General features: G+C 39.4%; 1 protein-coding gene across 9 annotated transcripts in view; it reads right to left on the bottom strand.

The window, feature by feature from the left end:
* LOC122573679 (ankyrin repeat domain-containing protein 6) overlaps positions 1–14,415 on the bottom strand; it is a 134,343-nt gene that overhangs the window by 84,916 nt on the left and 35,012 nt on the right. For 7 of the 9 annotated variants that reach the window (XM_043740380.1, XM_043740383.1, XM_043740382.1 and 4 more), the window contains 2 exons: positions 9,748–9,853; positions 7,108–7,206 (listed from right to left, as the gene is read on the bottom strand). In XM_043740380.1, the coding sequence (XP_043596315.1) occupies positions 7,108–7,206; positions 9,748–9,840 (192 nt within the window). In that variant the 5' untranslated portion in view covers positions 9,841–9,853. Of the gene's footprint in view, positions 1–7,107; positions 7,207–9,747; positions 9,854–13,232; positions 13,461–13,569; positions 13,613–14,415 lie in introns of all 9 variants that reach the window. The other 2 variants (XM_043740378.1, XM_043740381.1) reach the window with 2 other exon arrangements.

Raw genomic sequence — 14,415 nt, 5'->3', positions numbered from 1 at the left:
GCAGCTTCCAGGCAACGTAAATCTCGACGTAAGAACTCCTGTTTACCCTTAAGTGTTCGTTCCACTTAGACCTGGATTGACTAATTTTGCCTCGTTCCGCAACGAATGGCACCTGGAAAATGGTAAACGACGCCCTTGCCGCAGCAAAAGTGGCCAGCTCGGTGAATTTAAAAAGCTAGAGATAACGAGGCCATAAAACAGCCCGATAACGTGTTTAAATTCGCCGCGAATAAATGGTCCCTCGTGAAAATCCATTCGTACAACCGTTGCGATACAACTGTACCAATAAATCTCGATAAATACGCACTCGTAATGTTCGCTCAACGAAACGATATCGTCAGCAGGCAAACGATAATAATATGCAGCTGGTAGATATCAACGAGAACGATAGTAGGCATTAATTGGTACGCACGAAGAAGTAATATTTGAAATTTGATGAAAATCGATGCTACGCTACGCTTAAACGACCGGTTACGGTTAGACGTCGATTGCACGAGAATTTTTTTCTTTTCTCTCTTTTTAACGGAATTGCGCCAAGTGCGGCAAATATATAGACAGTAGCAGACATATAAATCAAAAATCCACAGATCCTTGTTTAACCTAACCGACCTTCGAACTCGATCACGCTCATGAACGCGAATGCAATCTCAGAATTCGACCGACCAGAACTCCATAAATCTCAAAGACCGCAAAAACCACGAGGACGGTCCAGAGCATGTTGGAGTGGAAAAGTGAAAGCAGAAGAGAGTCACGGGCTTACAGCCAATATTTTCACTTGTCCGGTGTCGCGTCGTGTCGTGTTCCTCGCGGATTATTAGAACGTTGTAAAAGAATCGTGAAAAAGAACCGCTAGACACTTGCAAAACACGTACAGGCAGATGTAATACGAAATCATACATCACCAGGCCTCGTGATTAGTTAATAACATCGTATTCGTTATAAATGATCGGCAACGCGGCTGGTAATTAGACCTTAGACCAGTGGTTCGATGATTGATACGGTACAGAGAGATTTACAAGTACAAATACGCGAATCAACCTTCGCGATAACGGCTGGCCAACACCGGTTCTACGAGGATGACGTTGCAATGGCGGCTACCGGTCTGCCATCGTGTTTCCCAGATTATTCGTCTGATCGTTGCTTATGTATAATTACGGAGAAAGTACAGGACGCACGGTCGATCTCTGTCGGCTCATCGTGCAACGCATCCTCGTATTGCGCAACTCCGCGACCATGCAGCTTGATTTTATGGCCTGCTAGATGGATGAACGCACGACATCGTGTATGCTTAATGCGGTAAAATATACTTTTCCGTTTAGATGAATGAACATGGGAATCCATTAGTCAGCACGTCCACGCACCTCCAAGACGAATCGCTCGAATTACGTTGTAATTGAATCGAGTCTCGTTAAACGGTGCTACGGTTTGACCCGTTCGAATTGCAACCAACATGGCGACGATCGAAGGAAGCCGGAGAACGATATCGGAAATAGGATTTTCGTAGTTTCTACTTTCCATGTGCTCGACCGTGTTTATTTATATACTGATCGATCGGGTTCGATTAAATCGAATTTCGTACATAGTTTTCTTTTTCGATTATAAAAATCTGAGTAAAAATACAATGCGTGGAACGTGATTAAATGGAAAAACAAGGGTACGCGCAAAAACTGTATGTAATCACCGTGAGGGGAAATGCGCGCCGAACAGAAATACCTTTTAGAATTCAGGATACAGTATTGTAAATTACGATCTATAAATCATTCATTTATCGCCAATTTATCGCCAATTAAGGGTCAATGTCTGTAGAAAAATTCCTAGAAACAATCTGAAACCTTGGCGCACGTAACACATTCCAAACTTCTTTCTCGATTAGAATCGCTCGTGAACTATTCGAAACCGCCTTCGGTTAGCACCGCTTGCGCCTTGAAGCTGTGCGGCAATCTGCAAGTCTCGGCAATTCATCGATTCAAGGCACCGACATCGAAAAAGAAGAGAAAGAAACGAAAAAAAAAAAAGATAGAAGAAGACGAAAGGAAGAAAAATCCCCTCAAGGACGTATGATAATCGAGTCTGAGACCAAAAGATAGCCCAAAGACGTCCGACAGACGGATCATGGTCGAAATCCGGTTTGAAAAAGGAGCAATCGCTCCGACACCGCCTATGTTCCTCTAAAACGCTATTTTCAGACCTACCATAATTATAGACCTTGTGCATCTTCGGCCACAGCGAGGCAAGAAGAATGTGTGCCAAATTCCTCGCGGCAGAATCTCGGGAAAAAACACACGACCCGTAAACCCAACGCCGTATAAATCTTGTCTGAAGAAGAAAAAGAATGACGGAAAGAGGGAGGAACAGCTCCATAGAAATCTTTTGAAACACGAACGCAGCTGGAGTTTATCTAACAGGCTGTAGCTTTTGGAACGCTATAGAGAGAGAGAGAGCGCCGGGGATTTCTTTCCATTCACCTTCCTCGATATTTTAGAAGAGTTACGAGTCTAAACGAATGCAAACACCAACCCCGTAGGACACGGTTAACTGTGAATCCGGCTTTAGACTCGTTTTTAAACGACGTTACCAACCGACAGCTTTCTTGCCTGTCCCAATAACCATTATATTACGCTATTAAGGTTACAGTAAATTGTTGGATTAGATGTTTTTAACGATAACGGTGGTATGCATGTTCGATGCCACGATAGAGCAGGCTCGTACTCGGTTCAACTCATCGTTCTATAATTGGAAAATGTTGGCTTGTTCGGTGATTCACGGAGGAATAAATAAAAATATTATACACAGAGGGAAGAAACTCAGGAAATTTCACTATTTATAGATACTTGTAAAAGTTTTTAGAAATTATTTAGGAACATGTCGCGCGTGTCGTGTTTGTGTGTCGTAGAAAATATTCTGAAGCTTCACCAACGTTATACTTCGTATACTTACGTCATATACTTTTCTATAGTAACTAACAATTTGTCTGTCGAGTAGTTTTTACAGTCACCGTAAGTAGAAATTGGAAATGGAAATGAAATATACATTTGCAACAAGGATGCCGTAGTGAAATTTTGAGTAAAAATAACAAAGTGAATCGATCGGATGTTTCGAAAGCCTTGTGAATTTTTTTTCAGAATATTCGATCAACTATTTTACGTAACTTTCGATTCTTTCGAGTTTGGCGTACGACCCGAACGTGATCCTTCAAATTGCCGCGTTTACAGTCGTGCGGTAAATCTGGCGTGCGATTTAGAATACTCGACGCGATTCGTCGTATCCGAGCGAGGTAGCAACGCAACTATGCGGTACAAATAAAAGCAGCACGAGAATGTCGGTAAATCGTCGTAAATTTCATGGCTGTAAATGCCATTCAAGCATCTCCTTTTATACTTCCTTCGGTACGCCTTTTGCATGCGGTGCACGTCGATAACTTACAGAATTCTTTCGTCACGATACTGCATCGTGATGAGCTTCTAAACGTTTTATAATTCCAGCTTCGATCAATTGTAACAGAATCGAACATTCTCGAAACATAGCGTACTCCGGAATTTCTAATGTTTATATTCGCCAAATGTTCCATCTCCGTGAATATATTAAACAATTCTACGATGCAATATTTCTCGAGAAACATCCAAATTTCTCATAATTCACGTTTGTTCAATTATTCAACGTTGATCATTTTTATTCAGAAGCGGAGAAAAATACAATCAAAAAGTTAGAGAACAGAAAGAGAGTTTCATTCGGAATTTAATATCTGAAGAACGTAAAAATGTCAGCTTATCGATTATACGTCAAAGAAAATACGCTAATTTACTTGCTTCGAAGAACAATTCCACGACGCTCGATCGACCGTTCAAAAGAAAGTTCGCATTTCGTCTTTCCAAGTGGAAATCCATCGGTAGAAAAACTTGTTCGAGCTTCTTTGAAAGCGCGCATAATTGTCCGCGCACGTTTCCATAAACCTCGATAGGCACCCGTGCAATCGATTGGAAAAGGGCATAGATAGGGGGCCGCTGTAGATTTCTACGATCGGACACCAATAAATATCTATCTTTCATTTGCAGATACACAGACAACGTTCTCTCCGTAGCAACGTTCCTTACCGGATTGCCTTATGCAGACAAAAGATACATGTACATAACGGCCCCGTCGCTACCATCCGCCATAGCCAGTTGCAAAAAAACGGCCAAAGTCGTGGTTCGATGCCGGAAAGATCCCCCCCTTTAAGCCGCTTAACCATGACACCAATTAACCTTTCGATCGATGTTATTCGCGTTTGCATATCGTTGTTCCATATTTTCGTGAGCACAATGGAAGGGCGAGGAGAGACACGAAGATCGGAATAAGAGGTGCGAGTACAGAGAAATTACGGGTCTCTTTTTTTCCTGTTTCTTTTTCTTTTTTTGGAAAATATTATATATGTATATATGGAATTTTGTAAAGGTCGTGGCTTCGGAGACGTATCGAAGATACACGTGTACGCTCGTTTGGGATGGAAGAAGAGAAGAATTGAGAAGGAAGAATATCGAAGAGGATCCGGAAGATCTTTGCCATTCAGGTTTAACCGCGTATGACAAACATAGAATTTCGTATCACGATTCTGATCATTTTACTGCGCACGCTACAAAAATTTAGTCGTCAAAGCAGCTACCGTGACAGCGGGAAGCAACTGGAAAATTAATCGAAAGCCATAAAGATAAATTCCTCGAATCCGCTGCAGTCGAAATTAATCAACGCGTTCGTCGTGATTAAAACGACATCGTTTAAGGGGTTCGACGTTCGCGTTTCGATTTAAATCCCACGAGATACGATCTTTCAGCACACACGTTCCAGATTTGTCGATTAACTCTTGTACCGGTGTACGACTAGAAATTCGTGATAAACGAAAAATAATGAAAAAGCGAAGAGAAAGCGAGCAATACTGTGTTCGTACGAGATGCAAGAAGATATTCACGGGAATTTAGTGTGAATATCTGGTGGCCACCAGCGGTGTGTACACCGATTCTAAATACAGCCACCTCGCAATACCCCTTGCTGGTAGGATCTAGCCAAACGTGTTCTGCGGCCAATGGCGAGAGAAGATTGGCCGTCAGTCAACGCGGCAATGGAAGCATTGTGGCCGATCTGGAACCCAGCCGGATCTTCTTGCACGATAACCGAGACTCCAGACGATCCCGATTGCTTTTTCCGTTCTTTCAAATGAATCATTGTCTTCGCTTGATACCCTAGCGCTCTATATAGCGTCTTAGGATCGCTTAGAAAGTGGTATAATATGTCGAGAGAAGGGATGCTGTGCTCTTTTTTAAGAGCAACGGAATTCGATCATGTTAGCGATAAGATTTTTCGGCTCATTAAGCTCTTTCCTTTTTATCCTTTTCTTCTTCTCTCCTTTCTCTTTCTTTTTTCTTTCTCAACCGTTTGAGTCCCAAGCAGCGCGATCGCGCTGTTTAATTTCTGTGCTGAAAGGTCCAAATACATTTGAACGCTAAGGACGACTGACGGTATTTTGTGTTTCAATGTTATCTTTTCGATAATTTTTATTGAACAAAGCTCGAAATATTTATAAACTAACAGTACGCATATATAACAATATATATGTATTTCATAAAGTAACAAATAAGGCAAGCGCTATCGCGCTGTTCAGGATTTTTCGACTCTGTTTCTTCAATGATCCCTGGGACTCAAACGGTTAAGAGGCGGATGGTGCATTTCGGTCGATTTGATTTTTGATATAAAGAAATTTATTTAGGAATTTTCTTTTTAGTATTACATTTTTATCCTCTTCGTGTCTAGAATCGATTCTGTAAGCAGCGCTCAATTTTCTACGTATTACAGTCTACGCATGTAATTTTCCGTTTAATATCCGCGTCGCGGCAATGTTTTATGATTACCCGTGGGTTGTACAGAATCGATAGATAATTATTCTTTGTAAATCGAATTAAGGATTCGATTAAATATCATCGACGACTTTCTACTTACGCGATACGAGCATGAGCTGCAAGACAAGTACGTAAACCAGCAATTACAAGTGTAATTATCCCTACACCCTTCATTAGACGGTGTATTGATATATTGGACGACTGACGCGCGGACCAACCCACCTAAGCTCGTGAATTATTAGCGAAGCCCGGGTTGCCCGCAGCTCGGAATTTAGGCTCTTTATCCCTCGAATTACACGCCATGATTTTTCTGAATATTTTTCTATCTCTTTCTATTTTACTTTTAACTCGAAATCGGCTTTAAATAGAACAGTTTCTTAAAATTATTTTTAATTGAAAGTTATTGGAATTTACGAGACTGTATCTATCTGTATCTATTGTAGTATCGTGACTACTTTAATTAGTTTATCAATGATAAGTAGATTGAACAGGTGTTAGTTGTACAGAGAATAATGTTCGTTAAACACGAACTAATCGCAGCAAACGTATAATAATCAGCACAACTAAATAATCAATCAACGACTCGACTCTCATCAACGCAATCCGCACTCTTTGACATTTCGACTCGTACTGTTATTAATTCGTTTATTGCCGCCTAGCAATCCCTTGTCTTTTGTCCTAGCCTCACTACATACATGCTCGACAACCGCTTGTTTATAATTCACACGACACCCTTCAGGCCCCTCGTCCATGATACTACAGTACTGTACTGGAGGGTGTCGTGCGGATTGTAAACAAACGGTTGCTGAAGTGCGAATTATAAACAAGCGGTTGCTGAGGTGCGAATTATAAACAAGCGGTTGTTGAGCATGTGCGTAGGGGACTAAGACAAAAGACAAGAGGTTGCTAGGGGACGATAAACGAATTAACAGCAGTATGAGTTGAGAAGTCAGAGAGTGCGGATTGCGCTGTCGAGATAGCGTTGTTAAGAGAGAGTTGAATTTGCGTTGACGAGAATTGTTAATTAATTTTCTAGTTGTTTTAATTATTATACGTTTGTTGCAACTAGTTCGTGTTTAATAAGCATTGTTTTCTGTTTAATTAACGTCTATTTAATCCATTTATCATTAACAAACTAATCATAATTATTTACGATATTACGGTATGAACGGAGCTTCCATAAAACGGAACTTGTCACACAACTTTGCGCAAGTAAACGAATTAATAAATATTCACTCACGTTGTCCGCAGCGTTGACGTCGATTTCACGAAGAAGTAACGTTTCGCAGACATCCACGTGGCCGCCTGCCGCAGCCAATAAAAGAGGACTTCTGCCATTCTGTAAATGAAAATATATCTTCGATAAATATCGTGGATAAACATACTCGAAATATAAAATACTTGATACTCTGGTAAATATTACAAGGTAAAATAGTTAAAGATAATTATTTAAAGAATCGAACGTTCAACGACGAAAGAGTCGATGAACGAAGAAATGAAGAAATCAACGAACTAAATGATTATGAGAAATCCAGGATCAGCGAAGCTTTCGAATCTGTAGATAAAATTAAGAAACTATCTCGAGAGAAGAGCGGAGAAGGAAAGTGCAAACTTTATCGGCGAATTAAGTTTCCCTAAGCATTGCTCGCCGCTCGTGATTCACCAGAGGATCAATTAGCAACGTAATTAATAGGTACCCGCATTTCAGTTTGTAACACACGCATTTCTCGTGTCGAATTAGCTGCTGCGATCAGACAGGACGCAGGCTTAATTAGCCGAACAGGGGCTCAAGCAACGCTACCCGATGCATCTTTGCAACTAACATAGCCGAGTCCCCCCTGATCTTATTATTTACATAAATTTCTCGTCAATGTTTGCATTTTTTCCATTCACATTTGACCGAACAGTACTTTTCTATCCTTGAAAGATTTCTTAAATTCGCGAGAAATATGAAGGAAACGTTACTGACACGCGTAATTTCTCGTTACCATTTTATGGCAGATTTTCTTAGAACGTTCAAAGCCTTCTCACTCGTCGAACGAGAGAAAGATTGGAAAACTACAGCGAAGTGAATTTTTCTTCGAACAGAGACGATGCACCGTAAGGCGGCGTAGAAGAATTAGATCGAAATTGGAATTTTAATCCCTGTTAGATACTAAATACTGTTTAATGCTAGACTTAAATACTAGACACATTAGTACTACTATACGCCTCTTCCTGTCCGATGTTAAAGACATAGGTTACGCAAATTTAACAAATGAGAGTATACATCATTTTGACACGGCGAGTAACCTATGTATGTTCAGATTTCCTGTAAGGTTGTGGCTCGTTGCCTCGGGTAATAAGAGCGCACTAACTCCGTGTGTTAATGAAGAAGTATATCTTATCCATGCAACCTTAGATGCAGAAAGCGTAATATATCAAATAGTAAATAGTTGCGTATATGAATCAACCGCGGTGGACGTGTAGCCACCATAAATTCTGTTTCAACCAATATCGCGATCCCATGGAACCGTACGATTCGTTCGTCTCGACTAAGAATCACTCGAGAAACGCTTGCCACGTGTGAGATGGTAAGTAAAGCCATAAAGTTCGAAGTTGGAGTGTTCTTTACGAGTTTAGTAGAAAATATCACACGTAGGTACAACCAATATGACATGGAGATTAGAAAAATAAATGGAATATTTAGAAAACGGAATTATCCTAGCAGATAAGGAGAGAGACGAGCAAAACGATATAGAATTGATATAGAAAATAAGAATTTGAAAAATGCGATATATCGTTGAGAAAGAAGAATTACTAATACGAAACACGTATAGAGAGCATATGTACATTATCGAGGAGAAAAAAATGAACAGAGTATTCCTTGGATAAAAAAAATAAGGAATTTTTCAAGATGAATACCCTTATTTTTAAGTTGCCTCGTTCTCTCCAGTACGATAAAGGATAAAATGGATCAACGCGAAAAAAGACTTGAAGAATCCAACGAATGTAATTTTATCAGGAAGGAAAGCTATTTTGCCGCGACTTACGTCGATCGATATAATTTCAATTATTCGGTGCATTGGCCGACGACGATGAATCGCGATGAACGTGTCGGCTTCTCGCATAATAAAGCACTTTAGCTCGAAGTTAGCCGCTGGCTGAAGTGGAAAAAAACCGCACGACGATTAATTTCATCGGCGCAATTAAGGAAGAAGTAATTGTAATGAATGCGTGGATAATCGGGCAACGTTTCCCCGCAGGCTTCCAGACAATCTTTTGACAAATGCACACCGAACACGCTTATCTACATTCCCACCGACGGCGACTGTCACAACCCCAGATGTAAATATGTAATGTAATTAATATACTACATTCTCAGGCTCGTATACCTCTAATGAAACCCAGGCTCGATCAATCTATGACTTGGCGTGCTATAATTAGAAGTGGGCCGAACGGTCATCCAAACTCGCATCTCTAGAAATCTCTTTTGCAAACGATCAACCTCTCTTTTTGAGGATCCTTTCGCACGAGACGAGTTGCTCAGATGCCAAATCTATCGATTCCACATAATTTCGTTAGTTTGATCTATCATTCTTCAACCTTTACGTAATTTTGATCGTTCGTGTTGAATTTTATAATAAGAAACAAGCGAGAAAGAAGTTGCTTACTTCCGCAAGTTCATTTGTCGCAAGAAGATGGCCATAGACGATAGTAAATTCTCAGATAAATTTAAGCAACAGCGTTTGTAACATGGTCGATTCTCTGTATCTTTCAGATTATGGTGTTCGATCAATGTGGCTCTTAAGTCATTTACCGCGACAGCTTCGTCGCGACAATACGATAAAAAAATAAGATCTGGTCGATGATAAAGGAAAAAACGGAGAAGGAGACTCACTTCGTCCGGCAGTGGTTTAATATCTTCGTCGAGGAGTCGCGCAACTCGCGCTACGTCGCCACGTGCGGCCGCCTCGCGTAACTTTTCTGCCATTCCAGCCACGCATCTGCAAAAGAAAAGGAAATGGACTGTCATTAGAGGAATTCGATCTAAAACGGCTGCTTTTCGTGCAACCAGTGCGGATTATTACGTCAAATACGCCGGTATCGCGAGTTTCTTTCGGAACAAGATCATCGAATCGGCGAACGATCTCGGTTTTTCTACGTTTCATCGAATCGGATTCCTTCGAAACGATTCCCTTTTCCTATAGAGTCAACGACAGCGACGATACGATAAAAAGAAAACGAGAGATAGATATTTAAAGAGCAACTTTTACTGCCTTTCAACGGCAATTTTTACATTTTTCTTAAGCAAAGAAATTGACAGAAATTATAAAATAGCTCACGAAGGTATTCCAACGCTCGTGCAAATCTTTCATAGATAAATATACTATGCGTGTTATACGAAAGATTCTGAAATCTTATTAGCATTTGAAATGAGCTGCCCGCTGTTGTCGTCGCATTCGTGAATTTTGAAATAAATCTGAAAATATACACAAAAGTTACAAGATATTTACTCGAAACGCGACACACGCGTAACAGCTTTCTATGACGAGTGTTGTTCAAATACTTTCGTGAGCTATTGGAATCATCGTTAACATAATGAAGTAGTCTGTTAGTTAATGAATTGGCATCCGAAGTCAATTATCGCTACATTACATTCGTAACATTCATGGATGATTTCTTAGTAACCTTTTCCTTACGAGGTTTTATCACTATGCACGATTCGAAACTTGTAACAGATAAAGCTGGGAATTCAGGTTTCCGCCGGATGTCAACCGGTTAAGGACATTACGCGCATGCTATATAGAAAGGGAACAAAACCAACAGGTGAATTTCTGCGAATTCGAGACTCTCCGTATTTACGGATGCAAAAATCCGTAGCATATTCATTGCGGCAATTAAGAAACAGGAAGTCGAATGTCTGGAATCATCCAGGGATTCAAAATAAATCTTATAAACCCAGCTATGATACCAATTTACATCTTGAGAAGGTAATAATTCGCGACGAAACATACTATACCGAAACTCTCAACAACCTGCTGATTGTGAATTGTAATAGAAAATGTATAAATAAATATTTTATCGATACTTTCAGCCTCTTCTGAAATATTCCATCGTAAATATAATTCGAATAAAATAAACACATTGTATGCTAAATAACAAAAGCCCTAGCTCGACACGTTCCATTATTAATAACAATTATGAAATTATGAAATATTCCATCATACATATAGTTCGGATAAAACAAACACATTGTATAATAAATAACAAAGGCCCTGCCTTAACGTATTCCAAGCACATTATTTTCGACACGGTTGGAGGATATGCACGCCTCTGATCAAATTAATATTACACATAGAATCGCATTCATAATCCAGGCGGTCAGATCTTCATTAGAAGGACGGAAAGGGCGTGACAACGAAGAAAACGACGCGCATCCTCTATAAAGGGAACAATGATACAGGCCACCATTGTTTTCGGAGACAATGGACGCGATGGATTCGTGAGTCGAGAGGAAAAATACTTGCTGAATGATCCCTGTGTTTCTGAGTCACTCGTTATAACGATATTAAATGACTCGTGGACGTATCCTTTAATTCTACCCAACTAATTTTCCAGGCCCAAATCAGACGCATTTATAAAAATCTCTGTAGAAAACGACGATAGTCCACTTTTGTTGATTTTCTAATTTCTACGTCCCTTGCTAGCCAAGAGAAAGTACTTTAACGTGAAATAGTCACGATATTGCATGCAAAATAATATTAATTTAATTGTCACGTTAATTTAGCTTTATCTTGTAAAATATTTAAGCTTCCGGCCTTCGTATGATGAGATGATCTGACGAAATAAGCGTTTGCTTTACTTTCGTTGCGCAAGTTATAGTTTGCTGCCGCTATTCCATTAAAACGAAAAGGATGATTAACATTATAATATTAAACGACCGACTGGAACATTAAATGCGAGTATCCTCGACGCAAGTGCGTTACAATTTTCTCGTTTTTGTTTAATAAGGAGATGTCGAGTTGAACGGTATTTATTAAGACCTCCGCCCCTCGACCAGACGTCCTTTGAAGAACCTAGGAGAAAGAAACGATAGAAAAAGAAAATAGGATATTAAACAAACTGATTGATACAACAGATTACGCGCTTTTTCCCCTACTCTCATTTTCTTATTATCGGGCGAGCCATCTCATAAAACGCAAAATTATATAATATTCGGTTTTCCTACGATAAGCGAAAATCATTAGCCTATCAGAAAGTGGCGAATGGCGTTGGAAGCGATGCAAGGACGTTTATTCGGTATACCAGTCGTGTAATTCGAATAGGGAATACGGTTATATTTGCATGTATGCGCTTCGGTTCATTAACGTCGTAAACGATCTTTGTAAAATTAACGACGTAGATGAAGGCTTTCTTCGGGAGTTTAATTAGCCTTAAGATACTTGGTGGTAATAACCTTAGATTCCACCCTTTCCTCTGCTATAGAATGTTCTTTAGAATTTTCGTATATTAACCCGTCGAAGATACTCTTACTTAATTCGCTTGACTTGCTGTATATTCACAATGAACCTTCTTGCGTCGTGATAGATTATTTCGCAATGACAATCCATGCCATAATCTATTAAATTCTCAGTACCGTTCATCGTGAATCGAAGTGAAACGTCTCGTAGACACGCGTATATACAGTTGCGAGCAAGTGCATCGATATAATACGAAACTTTCAAGGGGCGACGTTGATTAATGATACCGCGATTTCTCTCAACGACCCGACCACGCTAAGTGGAGATCTACAATACTAGGCAAAGAATAGTTTCTGCCCTCCGAACATGTATACAACTGTGTTCTAAAATTATAGTAAATTAATATGCGGATACTCGATTCGTTTAGACGATCACGCATTCATCGCAATAATTAAATTTCCTGTACGCAATTTATACGAAACGTATCGTAACCCGATATCGACGATCGATCAATCACACCTCGTTAAACGATATTTGAGAAATCGATGATAATTCTCCCACATCAGACTCTACTTACGAAACGAATATTGCTCTTTTTGCTTCCGGCTACTTTCGATTAAAACTACGTACATAAAAAATTCAAGATAATATATAGTATATAATATTCCCTTAATTATATCGGCATCGTGAAGTTAAGCTTAAATATTAACCTGTTGATTGGGTCATTTATCAATGTATGAAGAGTTATGTCAATGTAACACCACGGAACAAATTACTATGCTGGAAAAATGACGGTTAAATTAAATTGAATTAAATTAATATCCAACAAGTGGACAATTCAAATGACCATTCAATCTGTTCTCTTTACTCAAATATATATATATATATATATAGCGATTCGCGAAAGAATTTGAACACTTACCATAAAGAAACTTATATCCTTCATACTCCACTTATCGCGAAACCGCCTGTTTAATTTTTCTTTCGATCGAATATAAATCAAGCGACCTGTGCAATCAACGAGTCCACCTTATTCTCTCGATCCAACGGCGATTTAATTATCGCGTATCCATCCTTCGTCATCGTGATCGGTAAAGGAGAAGCGTCTTTCATCGAACCAACCACCGTATCCGACAACATAGCTTAATAACTTGAGAACAAAAAAGAACGTAATATATAACACAACCTTTCGAGCTCGTTATCAACTGTACCAAAATACGATGAAAAAGCAATAATTTGTCATCTAAACAGTAACTTACCAAACTTCCGGCAGCACAAACGATCGTGACGAATATCCTAGCACTATTCTTGTTAGAAAGCGAATTGAGAATATAATATTTGTTAATCTTAACGTTATTGCACCTCATATGTGTCGAAACGCGCGTTGTAAAGATATGCAATGTTATACCGCGCGTGGCGCTGCGATCTGAGGTAGCAGGGCGCGAAAATCAAAACGTAATGTCTAGTAATCTTTCCAAAACACAAAATGTGTTCGCGCGTGTGTTATGTTTCCAAAACGCAAATGTGCTATTTCCACTACGCTGTTTCCAATTATTCATATAAACACTTGATACAATAATCTTTTCCAGACTGTAATTTAACTTTAAATTAACCGTACTGTTTTTAAATAATTGGTTTCGGTATTCAATATGATGTTAACATTTTTCACGTCTTTCACACATCTTACGAACAAAGTATTTTAGGAAGAAGATATACGAAGGGATACAAACACGAAGAAGAAGCGAGGAGAAACGAATTGAATTAAACATCGATGTGGCGCTAAATTCGAGACGGAATTAAGACGAAGGAAATTCAAACGATGATACGGTCGATATAAATAGACGTCTTCTATGCCTGACTTTATTCGATTACGCTATCGTTTCATCGGAAAAACCACGTGAATATCGAGCAACGATCTAAATCAAGAATGCTATCAATAAGGAAGTTCGTCGAAAACAACCTCATAAATCATCCTTTCTTCCAATTAGGCTTTCGAAGAATTTAATTACAACTTATCTTTCTTCGCAGAACATTCTCTTTTGTCTAACTACCGACGTTTTTATTAACGTGCTCGTTCGATAGCTTAAACAAAAATAAGAAACTCA

The sequence above is a fragment of the Bombus pyrosoma genome, linkage group LG12, assembly GCF_014825855.1.
Source record: "Bombus pyrosoma isolate SC7728 linkage group LG12, ASM1482585v1, whole genome shotgun sequence".
Lineage (NCBI taxonomy): Eukaryota > Metazoa > Arthropoda > Insecta > Hymenoptera > Apidae > Bombus > Bombus pyrosoma.
Note: the sequence above shows the minus strand (reverse complement) of the source record. Positions and strands in the feature narration are given on the sequence as shown.